The 21,156-nt window shown below is 35.4% G+C and overlaps 1 protein-coding gene across 2 annotated transcripts in view; it reads left to right on the top strand.

The window, feature by feature from the left end:
- Positions 1-21,156, top strand: part of WDR49 (WD repeat domain 49) — a 174,344-nt gene that overhangs the window by 105,883 nt on the left and 47,305 nt on the right. For both annotated transcript variants that reach the window (XM_030822787.1, XM_030822786.1), the window contains exons 11-14: positions 12,133-12,263; positions 16,175-16,273; positions 18,173-18,337; positions 20,202-20,389. In XM_030822787.1, the coding sequence (XP_030678647.1) occupies positions 12,133-12,263; positions 16,175-16,273; positions 18,173-18,337; positions 20,202-20,389 (583 nt within the window). The remainder of the gene's footprint in view (positions 1-12,132; positions 12,264-16,174; positions 16,274-18,172; positions 18,338-20,201; positions 20,390-21,156) is intronic.

The following is a 21,156-nucleotide window of genomic DNA, read 5'->3' as shown; positions in this document are numbered from 1 at the left end:
TGCAGCCATAAAAAAGGATGAGTTCATGTCCCTTGTAGGGACATGGATGAAGCTGGAAACCATCATTCTGAGCAAACTATTGCAAGGATGGAAAACCAAACACCGCATGTTCTTACTCAGGTGAGAATTGAACAATGAGAACACTTGGACACAGGGTGGGGAACATCATACACTGCGGCCTGTTGTGGGGTGGGGGAAGGGGGGAGGGATAGCATTAGGTGATATACCTAATGTAAATGATGAGTTAACGGGTGCAGCACACCAACATGGCACATGTATACCTATGTAACAAAACTGCACTTTGTGCACATGTACCACAGAACTTAAAGTATAATAATAATTAAAATAAAATAAAATAAATATCATTGCAACTTTAGTTACATCTTTTCCCTGTGAGCCTGGAAAGATAAGATGCTGGTATCATACTTGAGCTCAATTAACATTTTTATAGTGTGTAGATATGATTGATATTAATACATTATAATGAAATAGACTACTTAGAGTGAGCAACAAACTGTTGAGATGGTGGTATTGATGAAATATCTCTGCCCATTGCAGGAGAGTTGTAGCAATCCACTCATATAGTGATTACCCCTTTTGACAAAAGAAAATATCTTCATATTTCTTCATTTTAAGTCAAAGCATAAATGTAGGCAGAAATGTTTTTAACTAACATGACTATGGTAATCTATGTGCCATTATCTAATTGCTCACAGAAATCAAATTGTACAAGTGCCGAGGAATCTGAATCCAGTCTTGAGCTGTCAGTGGAGAATGTCAGTTATTTCAGTAAATTGCCCCATTAGTGTCATCCTGTGTAATTCTTTAATTTTAGGCCTAAAAATCTATGAAAGAAATTTTGTGTAAAATGTACCAAAAGAACTGTCCCATTTAAAACATTTTATGCCATGCTTGGAAATGAAAATGGACCCTACAACAAGTAAGTCTGTAAGTTGTTTTATCAAAGTACTCAGATGGAATGGTAACAACTTGGCTTGTGTGTTCTCTAAAAAATTATCACATTTTCAAATTATGCATTTAATCTGTATTAACATATGGAAGTTTTGATGTAGTTCCCTTTCTCAGTCAACTCCAAAGAGTCAAAAGTGATTATCAAAGTTGAAAAGGCTTTTTGTATTTTCTTCAAATGTTAAAGCCGTGTATGGGAACAGCAAGGCTGATGAATTTGCTGTTTTATTTCGTTGACGTCTTAATTCAAAATGTAAACTGAAGTTTCTTTTCATTTCTTTGCACTGTTAATATTATTCTGTTTTTGGTTAGCTTGGGTAAAAACTGTTCACTGGTGTCATTTTTTATAATTAGCCTTTTATATCTTGGGTTTTTTGGTAAGCAAATAAATATTTTAAATGTTAAAAAAAAAAAAAGAAAATCTTGTCTCCTAGAATAGGGACATTTTCATTTCTTTTCAATTTCAGTGTCTGTTGTTTCCTTTCCTTGCTTCATTGAAATTGTAAAGATTTTTGCACAATATTAAATAGGGCTGGTGAGAGTGAACATCTTTGTCTTGGTCATGATCTTAATGAGAAGTATTCTATCTTTCAATATTAAACATGACGTTAGATGTGGGTTATATGTAGCTGCCATTTATCACATAAAAGACTTTTTTCTGTTCATAAAAAATGGAATCTTTCATATAATTTTACATGATTCTGACAATTTTATTTACACTAGCATCCTTCATAGAGCACTGTAGAAAGTAGGAACTCAATAAATAGCTATTGATATAATTTGATTTTTAAAAGTATTTTTAAGTGAAATGAGACTAAAGATTTGAAGTTACTCAAAAATAAAACATATATCACAAGATATTACATTCTTAATAATTGCCTTACTAAGAAACTATAACTCTATATGACTCAATTGGTTTCCATTATTAAGATAAGAATCAGAATGGAATATTCCAATGTTGCAATTTATTTTAGAATAGCCATATTGGAGGGAAAGAGGGGGCAGGTATTTTTGAAATTCATAAATAATTCTTACATATAATTTATATTTATTCTAGTATCAAAATTTGACTCTACAAATTTTAGGAAAATAGGAAAAAGACTAAAAATAAGCTGAATTATATCAAACTAATTCTCTGCCTTCGAGATACCCTTTTTAAGCCTAAAAAGCAATGAATTGAAGAACAGGCATTAACAAGACATGACAATAGGACTAACAACAATTAACTTCTGAGGGAACAAGTAGTTAATTGAATTCTTGTGTTCTCTCCATAACACTTTTTACATCATAAGTTTGGGTTAAAAAGTTATTTGCCTAGCTCATTCATCCTAGAAAAAAGATGGTTTTAAACATTTTTCTTTTTGTATTTTTTTTTTTTGCACTTGACAGGTAAACTAATTTTGTTCTCACAGAATTGGTTGTCATATCTAAATTCTAAATTAGAGATGTGATTCATTTTCACAAGATGACACAATCATTCAGTAGCAGTACTTGTGATACTCTCAGGGTGGCAAATGTGGAGTGTGTACTGGAACTAGTAAACTCCTTCAATGCCAGGAAAACAAGTCTCTTAGACTCCTAAAATGGCCTTAAAATTGGCTCATTCTGAACTTTAATTTTACTTGGCAAAAGTATAAACTTAAAAACAGTTATCTTTGAAATAGAAAAAGTAAGAGCTGCAGTGTAGATTCTTAAATTATTTTAAAGACAACTGTCATTTCAAATGAAAGTTTCAGGTTAGGTTTCCAGGGGAAAGCAGTAGCTAACTAGTTTTTCAACATTTTGACACAGAAGGTCAAATATCAGAAAGACTATTTTTTATGTCATGTTATAAGAAGGATTTTGTGCTTTTGCTGTTAATTCTCTGACTATACCTAGTATGTCAATTTAATATGAATATCTTGGCAAAAAGACATTAGACATTGAATTTTGGCTGAGAGATAATGCAAAATATATAAGATTGACCTTCTCTCTCCCACTGCCACGTCACTGTCTCCCTCCTCAAAGGGTAATCTCTTCAACCAAACTTACCAGTAGGAAAAGAGAAAATCAAAAATACATACACATAAAGTTACTATGAGATTAAACTGTAATTTCCGAACTTCAAATTACCTTATTTGTGTTACCTTATCTTGTGAAGCCTTATTAATATTATTAAAATAATATAACCATTAATATTAAAATTATTTATTTATTTGTTTTTATTTCAATAGTTTTGGGGGTACAGGTGGTGTTTGGATGCATGGAAAAGTTATTTAGTGGTGATTTCTGAGATTTTAGTGTACCCATCACCCAAGCAGTGTTCACTGTTCCCAGTGTGCAGTCTTTTATCCCTCACTCCCCTTCCACCCTTCCCCACAAGTACCCAAAGTCCATTATATCATTCTTATGCCCTTGTATCCTCATAGCTTAGCTTCCACTTATAAGTGAGAACATACAATGTTTGATTTTTCCATTCCTGAGTTACTTCATTTAGAATAATGGTCTCTAACTCCATCCTGGTTGCTATGAGTGTCATTATTTCAGTAGCATTCCAGGGTGCATATATATATATATATATATATATATATATATGGATAAAGTGGCATATATATAATATATAATATATATGGTACATTTTCTTTATCCACTTATTGATTGATGGGCATTTGGGCTAGTTCCATATTTTTGCAGTTATGAATTGTGCTGCTATAAACATGCGTGTGCATATGTCTTTTTCATGTAATGACTTCTTTTTGTCTGGGGAGATACCCCATAGTGGGATTGCTGGATCAAATGGTAGATCTAGTTTTAGTTCTTTAAGAAGTCCCCATACTGTTTTCCATAGTATTGTTCTAGTTTACATTACCACCAGCAGTTTAAAAGGGTTCCCTTTTCACCACATCCATGCCAATATGTATTATATTTTGGTTTTTGATTATGGCCATTCTTGCAGGAGTAAGGTGGTATCTCATTGCTATTTTGATTTGCATTTCCCTGATAATTAGTGATGTTGAGCATTTTTTCATATGTTTGTTGGCCATTTGTATATGTTCGTTAAAAATTTTTCTATTTGTGTCCTTTGATTATATTTGGTGGGATTATTTGTAATTTTTTTTTCTTGCTGATTTGTTTGAGTTCTTGTAGATTCTGGAAATTAATTCTTTGTTGAATGCATAGTTTGCGAAGATTTTCTCCCACTCTATGGATTGTCTGTTTACTCTGCTGATAATGTCTTTCTCTGTGCAGAAGCTTTTTAGTTTAATTAGGTCCCATCTATTTATTTATTTTTGTCTTGTTGCATTTGATTTTGGGTTCTTGGTCATGAACTCTTTGCCTAAGTCAATGTCTACAGGAGTTTTTCCCATGTTCTTCTAGAATTTTTATGGTTTCAGGTCTTAGAGTTAAGTCTTTGATCCATCTTGTGTTGATTTTTGTGTAAGTTAAGAGGCAAGGATCCAGCTTCATTCTACATGTGGCTTGCCAATTATCCCAGCACCATTTGTTGAATAGGATGTCCTTTACCCACTTTATGCTTTTGTTTGCTTTGTCAAAGATCAGTTGGCTTGAAGTATTTGGTTTTATTTCTGGGTTCTCTATTTTGTCCCTCTGGTCTATTTGCCTTTTTATGCCTATGTCCCACCGGTCTATGTCCCACTGCTGTATGTACTATCCTGTTTTGGTAACTACAGCCTTATAGTTGAAATCAAGTAATGTGATGCTTCCCGATTTGTTCTTTTTGCTTAGTTTTACTTTGGCTGTGTGGGCTCTTTTTAGGTTCAATATGAATTTTAGGTTTGTTTTTTCTAATTCTGTGAAGAATGATGATGGTATTTTCATGGGAATTGCTTGAATTTGTAGATTGCTTTTGAAAGTATGATCATTTTTGCAATATTGATTCTATTCATCCATGAGCATGGGATATGTTTCCATTTGTTTGTGTCAGGTATGATTTCTTTCAGTGGTGTTTTATAGTTTTCCTTGTAGAGATCTTTCACCTCCTTGGTCAGGTATATTCCTAAGTAGTTTATTTACTTTTTTTTTTTTTTTTGCAGCTGTTGTAAAAGGGGTTGAGTTATTGATTTGGTTCTCAGCTTGGTTGTTGTTGGTGTATAGCAGTTCTACCAATTTCTATACATTTATTTTGTATTCTGAAGCTTTACTGAATTCATTTATCTGATCTAGGAGCATTTGAAGGAGTCATTAGGGTTTTCTAGAGGAGTCATTAGGGTTTTCTAGGTATACAATCATATCATTGGCAAACAGCAACAGTTTGACTTCCTCTTTACTGATTTGGATGCCTTTTATTTCTTTCTCTTGTCTGATTGCTCTGGTAGGACTTCCAGTACTATGTTGAATAGACGTGCTGAAAGTGGGCATTTTTGTCTTGTTTCAATTCTCAGGGTTAATGCTTTCAACTTTTCCCCATTCAATATAATGTTGGCTGTGGGTTTGTCATAGATGGCTTTTATTACTTTGAAGTATGCTCCTTCTATGCTGATTTTGCTGAGGGTTTTAATCATAAAGTGATGCTGGATTTTGTCAAATGTCTTTTCTGCATCTATTGAGATAATCATATGATATTTATTTTTAATTCTGTTTATGTGATGTATTACATTTATTAACTTGTGTATGTTAAACCACCTCTGCATCCCTGGTATGAAACCCACTTGATCATGTTGGATTATCTTTTTGAAATGCTGTTGGATTTAGTTGGCTAGTATTTTGTTCAGGATTTTCGCATCTATGTTCGACAGGGTCATTGGTCTGTAGTTTTCTTTTTTTATTATGTCCTCTCCTGTTTTTGGTATCAGGGTGATACTGGCTCCATAGAATGATTTAGGGAGGATATCCTCTTTCTCTATCTTTTGGAATAGTTTCAGTAAGATTTGTATCAATTCTTTGAATGTCTGATAGAATTCAGCTGTGAATCCAATCCAGTCCTGGACTTTTTTTTGTTGGCAATTTTTTTTATTACTTAATCTCACTACTTGTTATTGGTCTGTTCAGAGTTTCTATTTCTTCCTGATTTAATCAAGGGGCATTGTATATTTCCAGAAATGCATCTAAATCCTCTAGATTGTCCAGTTTGTATGCGTAAAGCTGTTCATAGTTGCCTTGAATGATCTTTCATATTTCTGTGGTATCAGTTGTAATATCTCCCATTTCATTTCTAGTTGAGCTTATGTGGATCTTCTCTCTTCTGTTCTTAGTTAATTGCCCTAATGGTCTACCAATTTTGTTTACCTTTTCAAAGAACCAGCTTTATGTTGCATTTATCTTTTGCATTTTTTTTTGTTGTTCTTTCCATTTCATTTATTTTTGCTGTGATCTTTGTTATATATTTTCTTCTGCTGGGTTTGGGTTTGGCTTTTTCTTGTTTCTCTAGTTCCTTGATGTATGATCTTATATTGTCTATTTGTGCTCTTTCAGACTTTTTGATATAGGTATTTAATGCTATGAACTTTCTACCCTAGCACCAGTTTTGCTGTGTCTCAGAGGTTTTGAAAAGTTGTGTCACTATTATTGTTCAGTTCAAAGAATTTTTAAAGTTCCATCTTGATTTCATTGTTGACCCAAAGATCATTGAGGAGCAGATTACTTAATTTTCATGTATTTGTATAGTTTTGAGGGTTCCTTTTGGAGCTAATTTCCAATTTTATTCCACTGTAGTCTGAGAGGGTACTTGATATAATTTCAATTTTCTAAAATTTATTGATATAACTTCAATTTTCGAAAATTTATTGAAACTTGTTTTGTCACCTATTGTATGTTGTATCTTGGAGAAAGTTCCATGTGCTGATGAAAAGGATGTATATTCTACAGTTGTTGGGTAGGATGTTCTGTAAATATCTGTTAAGTCCATTTGTTCTAGGGTATAGTTTAATTTGATTGTTTCTTTGTGGACTTTCTGTCTTGACAACCTGTTTACTCGTGTCAGTGCAGTACTGAAGTTCCCCAGTTACTGTGTTGCTGTCTATCTCATTTCTTATGTCTAGTAATAATTGTTTCATAAATTTGGGAGCTCTCATGTTGGGCGCATATGTATTTAGGATTGTGATATTTTCTTGTTGGACTGATTTTTTTAATCATTGTATAATGTTCTTGTTTGTCTCTTTTTGTTGTTGTTGTTGTTGTTGTTTTGAGACAGAGTCTCACTCTATCACCCAGGCTGGAGTGCAGTGGTGCGATCTCGGCTCACTGCAAGCTCTTGTTTGTCTTTTTTAACTGTCGTTGCTTCAGAGTCTGTTTTGTCTGATATAAGAATAGCTACTCCTGCTTGCTTTTCATGTCCGTTTGCATGGAATATCTTTTTCCACCCCTTTACATTAAGTTTATGAGTCCTTATATGTTAGGTGAGTCTCTTGCAGATAGCAGATACTTGACTGGTGGATTTTTATCCATTCTGGCACTCTGTATCTTTTAAGCAGAGCATTTAGGCCATTTACATTCAATGTTAGTATTGAGATGTGAGGTACTATTTTATTCATTGTGCTAGTTTTTGCCTGAATACATTGTTGTTGTTGTTGTTTTTCCACTGTGATATTGTTTCACAGGCTCTGTGAGATTTGTGCTTTAAGGAGGTTCTACTTTGGTGAATTTTGAGGTTTTGTTTCAAGATTTAGAACTCTTTCTAGCATTTCTTGTAGTGCTGGCTTGGTAGTTGCTAACTCTGTTAGCATTTTTTTGTCTGAAAAAGACTTTCTCCTTCATTTATGGAGCTTAGTTTTGCTGGATACAAGATTCTTTGCTGGCAATTACTTTGTTTGAGGAGGCTAAAGATAGGACCCCAATCCCTTCTGGCTTGCAGGGTTTCTACTGAGAAATCTACTGTCAATCTGAGAGGTTTTCCTTTATAGATTAGCTGATGCTTTTGCTTCATAGCCCTCAAGATTCTTTCCTTTGTTTGGCTTTAGGTAACCTGATGATTATGTGCCTGGGTGATGATCTTTTTGTGATGAATTTCCCAGGTGTTCTTTAAGCTTCTTGTATTTGGATGTCTAGATCTCTAGAAAGGTCATGGAAGTTTTCCTCAATTATTCCCTCTAAGGAATTTTCTAAACTTTTAGATTTCTCTTCTTCCTCAGGAACACGAATTATTCTTAGGTTTGGCCATTTAATATAATCTCAAGTTTCTTGGAGTCTTTATTCATTTTTTTAGAAATTATTTTTTCTTTTTCTGATTGGGTTGATTTGAAATCCTTGTCTTTGAGCTCTGAAGTTCTTTCTTCTGCTTGTTTGATTCTATTTTTGAAACTTTCCAGTGCATTTTGTATATCTTTAAGTGTGTGTTTCATTTTCAGAAGTTGTGATTGTTTTTTTCTTTATGATATCTATTTATCTGGACCATTTTTTCATCTATATCCTGTATTTTTAAAAATTTCTTTTCATTGCTTTTCAGTTTTCTCTGGTATATCCTGGAGTAGCTTAATAATCTGCCTTCTGAATTGTTTATTTGACAATTCAGAGATTTCTTCTTGGTTTGGATTCATTGCTGGGGAGCCAGTGTGGTCTTTTGGGGGTGTTATACAATCTTGATTTGTCATATTACCAGAATTACTTTTCTGATTCCTTCTCTTTCAGGTAGACTATTTCAGTGAAAAATTCTGGAATTCAAGGGCTGCTATTCAGATTCTTTTGTCCTATGGGGTGAGGTGATCCCTTGCTGCGGTGCACTGTCCCTTCCCCTAGGGATGGGGCTTCCTACGAGCCAGACTGGAGTGATTGTTACTGCTCTTCTGGGTCTAGTCATCCAGTGGGACTACCAGCCTTTGGGCTGGTGCTGGGGAGTGTCTGCAAAGAGTCCTCTGATGTGATTCATCTTTAGGTGTTTCAGCCATAGGTACCAGCACCTGCTCTGGTGGAGGTGTCAGGAGAGTGAAGTAGATTCTGTGAGAGTCCTTGTAGATATATTTAGTGTGCTGGCTTTCTTGAATGCTCATTATGCTAACAGTGAAGTTGTCACATGGACAGACTCAGGACCACTGGTTAGCCAGGATGTTACAGGCAGTGGGATTAGCTGTTGTTTTCTCCTTCCTTGGAGCAGGGCTGTTCTGTCATGAGTTGTTGTAATGTCCTGAGTTTGTTGGCCCCCAGCCAGGAGGTGGCGCTTTTGAGAAAGCACCAGTTTTTTGCCTGTCTCATGGAATTTGCAGCAGCCAATTGCTCCATTCAAAGGATCTGACTATTTAAAACATAGAATAATTTACAAATTGATTCGGCAAATATTTATTAAATGCCTATCATGTGGTAGGTATTATTCTAGACACTGCTGTTGTAGAAGAAAAAAACAAAGTCCTTGCTCTTCTAGAACTTACTTTATAATAGGAGAGATAGAACATAAACAAATAAATATAGATCACAGTGTCATACAGTAGTAAGTGTTATAGAAAATGAAATAGAGTGAGAGATGAGAGACTCAGAGAGTCTTCAGATAGGGTGGTCAGGGAAGGCTTGCCTGAGGAGGTGACATTTAAGCAGATAATTTTTTTCTTCATTTATGTGACAGATATTTATTGAACACTCAATATGTATAGGTCACTATGCTTGCTACTGTAAGGTTACAGATTAAGACAAGATGCATGGTTTTGGAATTTGTAATTTAGCCAAGGAATTATATAACATTAAATGTTACAAGTTAAATGTGAATGATGTTAAGAGGTCAGAAGAGGAACTATTTCTTTTAATCCTGGTTATTAAGGAATTCTACCAGAATAAGATGGGCCTTAGAGAGTTGGTGTGTGGATAGGTAGATGTGGGTCTGTGTGTGGATAGGTAGATGTGGGTCTGTGTGTAAAAAGAAATTCATAGAGGCATGAAAAAGTATACCATGAATGAAAACAAAACAGACAGAAATGTAAGAGGTACCTACAGAAGACTAAGAATATTGTTTGTGTTAGACAAGAACGTGTGCTTCAGAAACTTAGCTCCTAACAATTCAAAACAGCTACTGCAAGCAAAAAATAAATTTAAAACTTTGAATTCTTTTTTTGAAATTCAGGCAAACTTTGCATTCTCTTGCATTAATTCATCTATCTTTATTTTAATAGAAAATTATTCTTCCTCAAACTTTTTGAGTAAAATTAACACTTAAGAAGGTGTACCATATTTACCCTATGGCTTCCAGTGCCTCTGTCAAATATTTAATTGGACATTCACATATAACTGAAAAGTAAGGATAGAAGAATAGAGGGAAATAATTCTGAAAACATAGATTAGATCTATGTATTATTGGGTCTTAAATAACAGAGCTACACATTTGAATTTTATCATGTAGGAAATGAAAAACTAGCAAATGCTTTCTAATGGGGCATTAGCCTTATCTTTTATCATGTTGTTTTCTCCATCCAGAGAGTTTTCATCTTGCAAATCTTACCCATATTTTATGGTCCAGTTCAAATATCAGTGTTCAACTCAGCCTTCTTTGATTTCTATGGTGGCCTTTCATGGCAGTTATCAGTACTGCCTTAGCACTTACCACATTTTACCTTGAATTTTAGTCATTTTGTGCCGATGGCTCTGTACCCTGCATCACTAAGAACAGTGACTTCTACATGGCAAATAAGAAATTCTTATAGAATAAATGAAAATGCCCCAGAGTAGAATAATTAATCTAGTAGCCAGATGAAGAAAGTGCCAGAGATGGGTAGACTAGAAGCAGTAAAACTGGTCAGTAGGCTGTTACAATAATTCAACCATGAGGTAGTTAGCACAGAACTAGGAAGCTGTCATTGACTGTTTGAAGTAAAATAGTAAGAAATGAATATGTAACATATTGCAGAGATATAATCTAAGTATTTGATTTGACTAGGGAAGAGAAAGACATCCAAAGAGGCTGGAATGTTGGTCTATTAACCATATTTGGGAATTGCAGACAGAGGGCTGGTATGGAGGGAAGATTTCAAATTTGGATTTTTGACATGTTGAGATCTTTTGCAGATGGAAGCATTATACGGAACTGTCAACTGGCAAATGGAAACTATTTTTGGCAAAGATTATGAATGAACAGAATTTAAGAGCCATTTGTATAGCAGCGACATTGGAACTCATGGTGATATATGAGATCTCTAAGCCAGTTTGAGTGAATAAAGAGAAGGGGAGGAATGAAGATAAGGAATGTTCCATTGTGTATATATACCACATATTAAAAAGGGTAAGAGAAAGAAGGGAATAGAAAATGAAGAGTGAGGAAAGAAAGACCAGGAGGCAGGAAGAGAAGCAGGCCATACTGGAAACTCTGAGGCTGAGGAGTAACGCTGGTAGGACAACTAAGAGACCTTTAGAGTGGTGGGAATAAAAGATTTCAGGAAGGTGAAGAGAGAATGATGGTGAAAAACCCCATAATTTTGGTTGCAAATGCTCACTTGAGATCTAGATGGCTCTAGAAGGAACAAGAGGCTTATGTTCTGATGGCCAGAGCTCGGATCATCAAGTGAAAACAGGGTGGTATTAATGCCCCAACAATGGAATCCTTACACTCCTCCCTTCCCCACCAGGCACAAGGCATTTCATTCTTTGCCCATGCTGTCCTGTCCTCAAATTTATCAGCAGTGCCCCAAGATACTGACCTCTCTAATACTGTTTTTCCTGTTCAAAATGTATCTGTCCTATGTCCCACTTCTTTGGGGTGGCATTTTCCAAGTATGTTCCACAAATTATAGTTCTTCAAGATGCTGTAGACTCTAAGAGAATGGATTCTGTGATCAGGTAAATCTTGAAAATGCCACAAGGAGTGCTAAATGTCCTGAGAAAATCTGATGGAAAAAAAAACCTTATTGACTTTGTTTGAATTACAAAACATTATTTGTTCATAGGTCTGCCCCCTGTTTTAATTGTTATTGCTATAAAACTCGGTGATTTCATGACACCCATGTGGGGAAACTTTGTTTTAGGGTCGTGGTGATGGATAATTAATCTGATAAATTGTTACATGGTTTGTTGTTAACAGTTATGAAAGGATAATTAACCTTCTATTGTCAAAAATTTATAATTTACCAGATAATTTAATGAGGTAATAAAAATGCTTAGTGTGGGAAGCTCAGTATTATAAATGTCAAGTGGAGATACATTTTCGGCAGCATAGTCTTTTAGAAGTCTCAGATCACATCATTCAAGTGGATAGTGGCTACTCAACATCTACATCAATTTTAGATCCACAGCTAAATTTTGTATCCTTTTTGCTAGGGCTATTACTGTGTTTCGACCCCAAAACTTCAATCAATTTTTCATCCAGCCTGAAGAATGGAAAGGAGGCATACAGCACCATGATGACATCTTGTGTGCTGCGTTTTTACCTCCACAAACTCTTGTTACGGGTAAATTGAACTTTCACTTGACAATCATTGGTGAAGTTTGGTTTGTTTTGGTTTGTTTTGGCTCACTCACCTTTAGAAAAGCTTTTTCTCAGTTGTTTTATACATATATATGTATATGTATATATGTGTATATGTGTGTATATATATGTATATGTGTATATATATGTATATGTGTATATATATATATAAATATATATGTATTTTGAGATGGGGTCTCACTCTGTTGCCCAGGCTAGAGTGCAGTGGCCAGATCTCAGCTGACTGTAACCTCCGCCTGTCAGGCTCAAGTGATCCTCCCACCTCAGCCTCCTGAGTAGCTGGGACCACAGGTGTGCCCCACCATGCCTGGCCAATTTTTTGTATTTTTAGTAGTGATGGGTTTTTGCCATGCTGTCCAGACTGATCTCAAAGTCCTAAGCTCAAGCAATTCTCCTGCAACAGCCTCCCAAAGTGCTGGGATTACAGGCGTGAGCCACTGTGCCTGGCCATATATTTCTTTTTTAACTTATGATTGACACATAATATTAATAATTGTACATATTTGTGAGGCACAACATGATGTTTCAATACATGTAGAAATTGTGCAATGATCAAATCATGGTAATTAGCATATTAATAGCCTTACACATATATCATATGTTAGTGATGAGAACATTAAAAAATCTTTTTTTCTAGCTATTTTGAAGTATACAATACATTATTGTTAACTCTAGTCATCCTACTATGCAACAGAACACCAAAACTCATTCCTCCCGCCTAACTGTAGCTTTTTACCCATTGACCAATCTCTCACCCTCCTGTCTCCCCTCCCCATCCTCTGGTATCCACTGTTCTACTCTCTGCTCTTATGAGAATTAACTTTTTAGATTCCACAACTGAGTGACATCATGTGATATTTGTCTTTATATGCCTGGCTTATTTCACCTAATATAATGTCCACCAGGTTCATTCATGTTACTGCAAATGACAAGCTTTTATTCTTTTTATGGCTGAATACTATTCTATTGTGTATATATACCACATTTTCTTTATTCATTTATTCATTGATGGACATTTAAGTTGATTTTATATCTTGGCTTTTGTGAATAATGCTGCAAAAAACATAAGGGTGCAGATATCTCTTCCACATGCTGATTTCATTTCCTTACCCAGTAGTGGAATTTCTGGATCATATGGTAGTTCTATTTTCAATTCCTCCATATCATTTTCCATAAAGGCTATACTAATTTACATTCCCACCAGCCATATGTAAGTGTTCCCTCTGCCCCATATCTTCGCCGATACTTTTATCTTTTGATTTTTTGATAGGAGCCATTCTGACTGGAGTGAAGTGATGTCTCACTCAAGTTGTTTTGATTTGTATTTCCCTGATAATCAGTGATGTTGGACATTTTTTCATGTCTGTTGGCCATTTGTGTGTCTTCTTTTGAGAAATGTTTATTCAGGTCTTTTGTCCATTTTTAAATCAGGTTTTCTTTGTTGCAGAGTTGTTTGATTTTCTCATATATTTTGGATATTAGCCCCTTATACTATCAGATGTAAAGTTTGCAACTATCTTCTCCCATTTTGTAGGTTGTCTCTTTGCTTTGTTGATTGTTTACTTTGGACATGAATAGATTTTTGAAGAAGCAACACTCGCTCTTCTTAATCCTTATTTCTAGGGAAATATATTGGTAGTTCTGATCATCAGCTCCTATGCCTGGCTGTCTGATTTCCTATCACGGCTCTACCAATTGCCACAACTTGATAATGAGCAAGTTATTTAAACTCTAAATCATAATTTTGTCTGGCTGATAATAATATATCTATATTTTGGTTTGTAGTTCAGATTATCTGTGCAAGGGTTTAACAGTGCTCAGCACACAATAAGCTCATCCATAAATATTAGCTTTTATTTGTATTGTCCATTTTCCAGGAGCAGCTTTAGGGCTGTCAGGTACGAATCACACATTGGTGGCACTTAGATGTTTCATAATGTGAACATATTAACTCTTTGGCATAATTTAGCCCAGATAATGTTGATAAAAGTCTGTCCTCACAAAATGTCTACAAATCCAAGCTCTTAAAATGATTCATAGGCATGCTTTGATGTGGCATATTAAAGAGAATGAAAAATTATTGTATCATTTCTGGCCAAAGAATGCGATTTATAGAGACAGATTGCACCATGAAATTTTCAAGTCCATATTTTGACAGCTGAATTTTTTTTTATAGAACCAAAAGTGTCATCAATTAAGAGGAATGAAAACTTACAGGAAAAGATCCAGGGTATCTATGAAGTGTTACAATATGAGGTTTACTGATCTATCTACATTTAAAGTTCCTCTGTTTTCAGGAGTAGCCAAATTACTTTCTAGTAAGGCCAACTCTGTAGGTAAATTAGCTTTACAGCCACTGGAAGGCCACCCCTGCAGGGAGGATCACATCCTGAAATGTGATGGGCACTGAAGTGTAAAACGGTGTGGTTGTTATTGTGAAAGTATTAGTAAATACCATTTTATTGGTGGGTAGACAATCTCTTCACTCATTCTCCTCCCATCAATCCTATGTGGAAATATTTGGTCAATCACTGCTAGTAAAGCATACAAGAAGATGGATATTTCTCTGGACAGCTGAACTCCATGCCCCCTGGTTCAATTTGTGAGCTGCACAGATTGTGCTTTCTTTCTTTCTTTCTTTTTTTTTTTTTTTGAGATGGAGTGGAGTCTTGCCCTGTTGCCCAGACTGGAGTGCAATGGTGCAATCTTGGCTCACTGCAACCTCTGCCTCCAGGGTTCAAGTGATTCTCCTGCCTCAGCCTCCCAAGTAGCTGGGATTACAGGCATGTGCCACCACACCCAACTAAGTTTTTTTTTTTTTTTTTTTTTTTTGTATCTTTAGTAGAGACAGGGTTTCATCATGTTGGCCAGGCTGGTCTCAAACTCCTGACCTCCTGATCCGCCCACCTCGGCCTCCCAGAGAGATTGCTCTTCCTAGGACAATACAAAGTCTAGTGTGCATTTCTCTCTCCTCTCCCCTAATCCCAAAAAAGTCACCATTTGTACATCTCACCCAAAATCTTCTGCTCTCCTTGCCATAGACACTCTGCTCAGTGGGTAGCTGTCCTCACCAAGCCACTGAGAACAATGGTCTGGGCATTGATGCTTTGTTCCTCCACAGGACATGGTTGCTCAGACTTCACCTCACTTTGGGCTTTTGGGCTATTTGGGCTTTTCTCTGTTCTCTGTGAAGAGCAGTAACTGAAGGACTTTCTGGAGGAAAAACTTTAGGATTGGAGAAGACAATATTCAATAAAGAATATAGGAGGGAAAGAATGAAGAGAAGATACACACACACACACACACACACATACACACACAAGAAGGGATGTGGGAAACAGAAACATAGGAGGACTTGATTTACTTTCCTTTACCCAGTAATAAAAAGTAGGATGGTAATTGACATTTTTTCCAGTACTTACAATATGCTCAGTGCTATTGTAAATACTTTCATTATCTACAATAACACTATGAGGTAAATACAATTATTAACTCTTTTTATAGATGAGAAAATGGCAGCATCAAGTAGAGTTAAATAACATGCCCAAACTCACATAGTAAGTGGGAGAACCAAGACTCAAGCTCCAGTTTTTTATCTGCAAAGCATCTGTTCTGAATGCTTTATTACCAAAAATAAAAGGAAACAACAGTAATTTCTACACACCTATGCTCAGGTTATACTGTGGGGATTATAAGCTCTAAAGTTAAAACAAATACCAATTATTATTATTCATGTTTCTAAAAATATAGAGTGCCCACTATGTGCCATATTCTGTGTAAGATATGTTGCTAGTAACTTCTTCTGATTGCTGTTTCTCATATTTTCTATCTTAACCTCTTGGCAATTTATATTCTCCATCCTGTCTTGTGTAGGAAGTTATGATGGAGAAATTGTTCTATGGAACAGTAGCACAGAGAATGCTCACCATGTTCTTCACCCTGATTACCAGAGGTTGCTAAAGTCAAAATTAGGTAAGTGTGAGTTTGAAACTAAAATAACATGTCTAGTCGAATCACAGTAGGCCTGGTTGTTCATGCATGTGCCTGATGCGACTTGCTCCTAAATTATAGATGATTGGCTATAAGCATGAAGGATTAAGGATATGATTGTCTTGCCAAAGTAGCTAAAGAGAACACCGAGATTTACTTGGCTTAGCAAATTCTCCATGGCATGCCATTTCTTCTCTTTATGCTACATCGGCATTTCTGAACTACTGACAGGAGGGAGCAAGACTCTCATTTTTATTTAGTTAATTTTTTTTTTCAATAAACCTTGCCAAATTACCTAAGAGTGAACGTTAGGTACCCTATGGTAAGAAAATGGAAATTCAGGCTGGGCGCGGTGGCTCACGCTTGTAATCCCAGCACTTTGGGAGGCCGAGGCGGGCGGATCACGAGGTCAGGAGATCGAGACCACGGTGAAACCCCGTCTCTACTAAAAATACAAAAAATTAGCCGGGCGTGGTGGTGGGCGCCTGTAGTCCCAGCTACTCGGAGAGGCTGAGGCAGGAGAATGGCGTGAACCCGGGAGGCGGAGCTTGCAGTGAGCCGAGATTGCGCCACTGCACTCCAGCCTGGGCGACAGAGCGAGACTCCGTCTCAAAAAAAAAAAAAAAAAAAAAAAAAAAAAAAAAAAAAAAAGAAAATGGAAATTCATGTTCACTTGATAGGCTGTTCAGAAGTCTAGAGCTTGTAATAAATATTATGCCACCTGGAAATCTTAAATTATTCCTTGCTTTAGAAGCCGATGAGGAACATTAGATGGGAGTATATTGTATTTTATGGGAGTTTAGCAGAGCACATGAATATTTTATACTTAAGTAAAATGTCTTGACAATTGCCTTTCACATTTTATTTCAGTTTCCTTAGATACTAAAGGTTTTTCTTTAGACTAATTTATTTTGGTAATGAGAATGTCATTCATCATGGCCCAGTGAGGTTCTGTTGTCTCAACTGAATAAACTCATAGAGGCTGAACTGAACTTTAGGAATGGACTGGTCATCAGATGCAGTTTTTTTTTTGGGTGGAAAGCTGAGAAGCTATTTTATTAAGAGTAGGAAAACAAGAGATTTAGGGGATACTTGGCTGCAAACACAAAGCTCTGACCTGCTTTGTGTACTAAGAGCTAATCATTTTAGGATTCATTTGAACTTGCCATGAGGAGGTTGAAATTCTGCCTCTTCCTGTACACTGGGCTTTAGAATACACAGAGAGATAATTAAGGAGAAAAGTGAATAAATATCAAATTTCTAAAAGACATGAAAGACATTGCAACAGGTTTCTTATTTTGGAATTTTGAAAATACGTCTGTATAGATTTTTCATAACTATGGGCAGACTGTTCATAGATTCTGAGTTTTTACTAGTGTGGCCTGGAGATGATGTCATTAGATAATTGAAGTATGCTTAGAAATGTTTTCTCCAGACTAACTCACTAACAAATAGTATTGTTAAAAAGGCTCATTTAATTAAACATAGTCATTAGAGCTCATGTTCATTATAATATTTCCAAGATTAATTTTAATGATTAATAAGTTGAAAATGCCACAGTATTGGAATTATGTTTGTCTTGGGCATATTAGGATCCCTAAGATGTTAGCATTGACACCAATATTAAGTTCTTACTTAATTCATATCAAGTGAAAACACAGCAAGTGTGTATGGAACATGAAAAACAAAAATAAAGTCAAACAATTCTTCAAGTTGGGGTCGAGAAATAGCAGAAGGCTTGATAGATGTTGACTGGAAGTCTATTGTGAGACTTGGAGTCACTGGAGATAGTGATAGATGTGGGCCTGCTATTTCATAGGCATTAGTTTGAAAAGCAGATATTTTTCTTCATTAATATACTTGGCTTTGTCTCCCTCACAGATACAAAACCTCAAAAACTTCTCAGTGCTGGGAGAGGCCACTCCTCCCACCCCATGGCAGACCATTCTACCATGGGAGTCCACAACTTTGAGATTGACACTGAGGGCAAAAATGCTGTTATGAGGCTTTGCTTCCTTAAAGCAAGAAAAAACACTGCAGTGACAGGTAAAATATATATTTACATTTTAAATATAGTTGGAAAGGGAGCAATAAAGAAAATCCAATCTATTTCTACTAGATCTTGTAGAATTTGACTGCATGTAGCTAACCAGTCAGTAGTGTGTCATGTGAGGTCACAGACCATGGCAAAGGAAGTTGGAATTGAGGAGGATGTGTTCAAGAGCAGGAGCCAGACTATACCCCACTACGAATTTATCCAGTGTTGTATATGTCAAGATCAGGATGGGAAAAATTCTGACAAATTATTGGATACGGGCAACAATCAGAATTGTTGTCCCAGACCTGGCCTAAAGAGGTTTAAATACGGTAGGGGCACAGCAAGATGTATGCCAAAGTCGAAGCTTAAGTCCACATATAGCAGAAGAGTTGAGTCTGAGACTGACTATATGAGCACCTAATCAAAATAGGCTGGAAGAGAATAATGAGGAGCATGGATGTTAAGAACAGTAACAGAATTTGAAAGAATTGCTAATCCCAGGACAAGAGCTGCCTGCTCTCTTCTCTGTTCTCATCTTTTTTTTTTAAGTATTGGTTATATCTTCTCCAGAGATGTATACTAACATTGATGCTATTTTATGATTTACTGTAGTTATGTGATATTATGTAAGTGAAATAACCATTTGCTTAATTTTTTCCTTTTTGTCAGTGGCAATATTAGCATGGTGTTGATGCAGCCTGCATCTTTCCAAAATGAAAATCTGCCTTGGAGAATAATGTGTATTTTTTTTTTACCTTTCATCTAAAATAACAATTGTATCTTAAAGGTATATTTTTCTTAACATTAGGAACTAGAAATATATGTATTATGTATTTGAAAAGGAACATATTTGAATTATGTTTATTGTTTCCCATATTTAATTTACAGATGAAAATCGGTATAATTTTCATATGAAATTTTTAATCATTAAGAATCAATGAAGATATAGTTTAAAAACATTCTGGGATGTTTAGAATAAACTTTGAAACAATTAGATTCTAAAACTTTCCATTTTTTAGAACTTGCTTATACTCACAATATGAATTATTATCCTGAAATTACTCTCATTTCCTCAATACTAATTTTAATGTTATCAGTATTCCCAGATTGTTTTCACTGAAGCAGCTACATGTTATTATTTCTACCTTAAATAGATATGATTGTTTATTGGCAGTACATTTGTGCGGCAAACTGGAAGTCATCTACAGATTTATCAAATAATAGGAACCTTGCCACAAAAGAATAACTTAGGTAAAGTGCTTCAACAAAACATATAAAAATGGAAAGGTTAGTTCTAGGCTCATTCACCAAAAAGGCGTTTTATAAGGGTTTACAATGAATTATTGATGAAAATGTTTAAAGAAAGCTCATAAATAGAATTCTAAGCATGCTGCCAAATGGAGAAGTCAATAGCTATTCTGCTACCACTACATATTCCATCCAAATCTGTACATGCGGACTTTTTACTTCATTGTATATGTCCAATGGGTTATTAGGGAAGATTAATTTTATATAATGAGAATATTATCATAATGTTAGAATTAATATTTCATGTTTTATCTGAAGAAACAAATTAATTCTATCTAACTTTTAAATACCCCAAAAACATCAGAATAATGAATGAAGAAAAGGGGACGAAACATAATGGAACACTTCAATATCCTATCTCATTTAATACTCAACACAAACCAGTGAGGTTATCATAGCGTTACCTCCATTTTATATTTGAGAAAATTAAAGTGGTGCTGGGAATTGATCTCAGGGCTACTCACCTCTCCAACATCATATGCTTTCCACAGGGAAAGCCACTGGATAAGTTATTTCTGGCATTTGTTGTTCAGTTTTCTAGTTAGATTTTCCCTTACATGTTAGGAGGTGCTAACCTGGTATCCTGTGGAGGATCTGGTTATGTCAGATTTTGGGATATATATAAGAAGCAACTTCTGGCTGAATTTTTGGCTCATAGTGGAGTTGGATCAATTATTATGTCTACTGATAAGATGAATCAATACCTTACTACAGGAGATCTTGATGGATGGTTGAAAATCTGGAATATAGAGGTAAATTGAAAAACATTATCACATTACCTTTAAGATTTTTGGTGACCCTTTGTTGCATGTAACTATGAATCAAGCCTGGTCTGTCTCCTAAATAGAGGAAAAATGTTTAGTCTAAGTGTTTTAAGTAAAACATACACAAGTTTCATGCAGAGACTTCTTTTAAATAATTAATGAGGAAAATCATGTTTTTTTCAATATTGACAACCTTCTGTTAAGTAAGTCATCCAATTTAGAAATGCAATATTGTTAGTAAGGCACTGCAGCATTATCTGAATGTAAATAATTACAATATACCTTATTTTTAATGTATTTATTTATTTTGAGACAGGATCTCCCTGTCACCTGGACTGGAGTGCAGTGGCATGATTATAGCTCTCTGCAACTTCAAACTCCTGGCTCAAGCCATCCTCCCACCTCAGCCTCCTGAGTAGCTAGGACTACAGGCATGTTCCACTATGTCCAGCTAATTATTTTATTTTATTTATTTTATTTTATTTTACTTTTTGTAGAGACAGGGTCTCACTATGTTGCCTGGGGTGAGGCCACACCTTATTTGCAATGAGATTGTAAATGTAATTTAAATACTAGAGGACTATTTCTTTATCTAACATTATTGCTACCCTGAGTTAGTTTGGGATTTTTCTTTTTTATCGCTGATTACCTGCTCAATTTTCTAATAATATTTAAAAGTTGTATATGTGACCACCTGTATGTGGTAAAGTTCATCTCTATCAAATAATTGGCTTTACTATTTATATTTTTCTTTC

This window comes from Nomascus leucogenys, chromosome 11 (assembly GCF_006542625.1).
Source record: "Nomascus leucogenys isolate Asia chromosome 11, Asia_NLE_v1, whole genome shotgun sequence".
Taxonomy (NCBI): domain Eukaryota; kingdom Metazoa; phylum Chordata; class Mammalia; order Primates; family Hylobatidae; genus Nomascus; species Nomascus leucogenys.
Note: the sequence above shows the minus strand (reverse complement) of the source record. Positions and strands in the feature narration are given on the sequence as shown.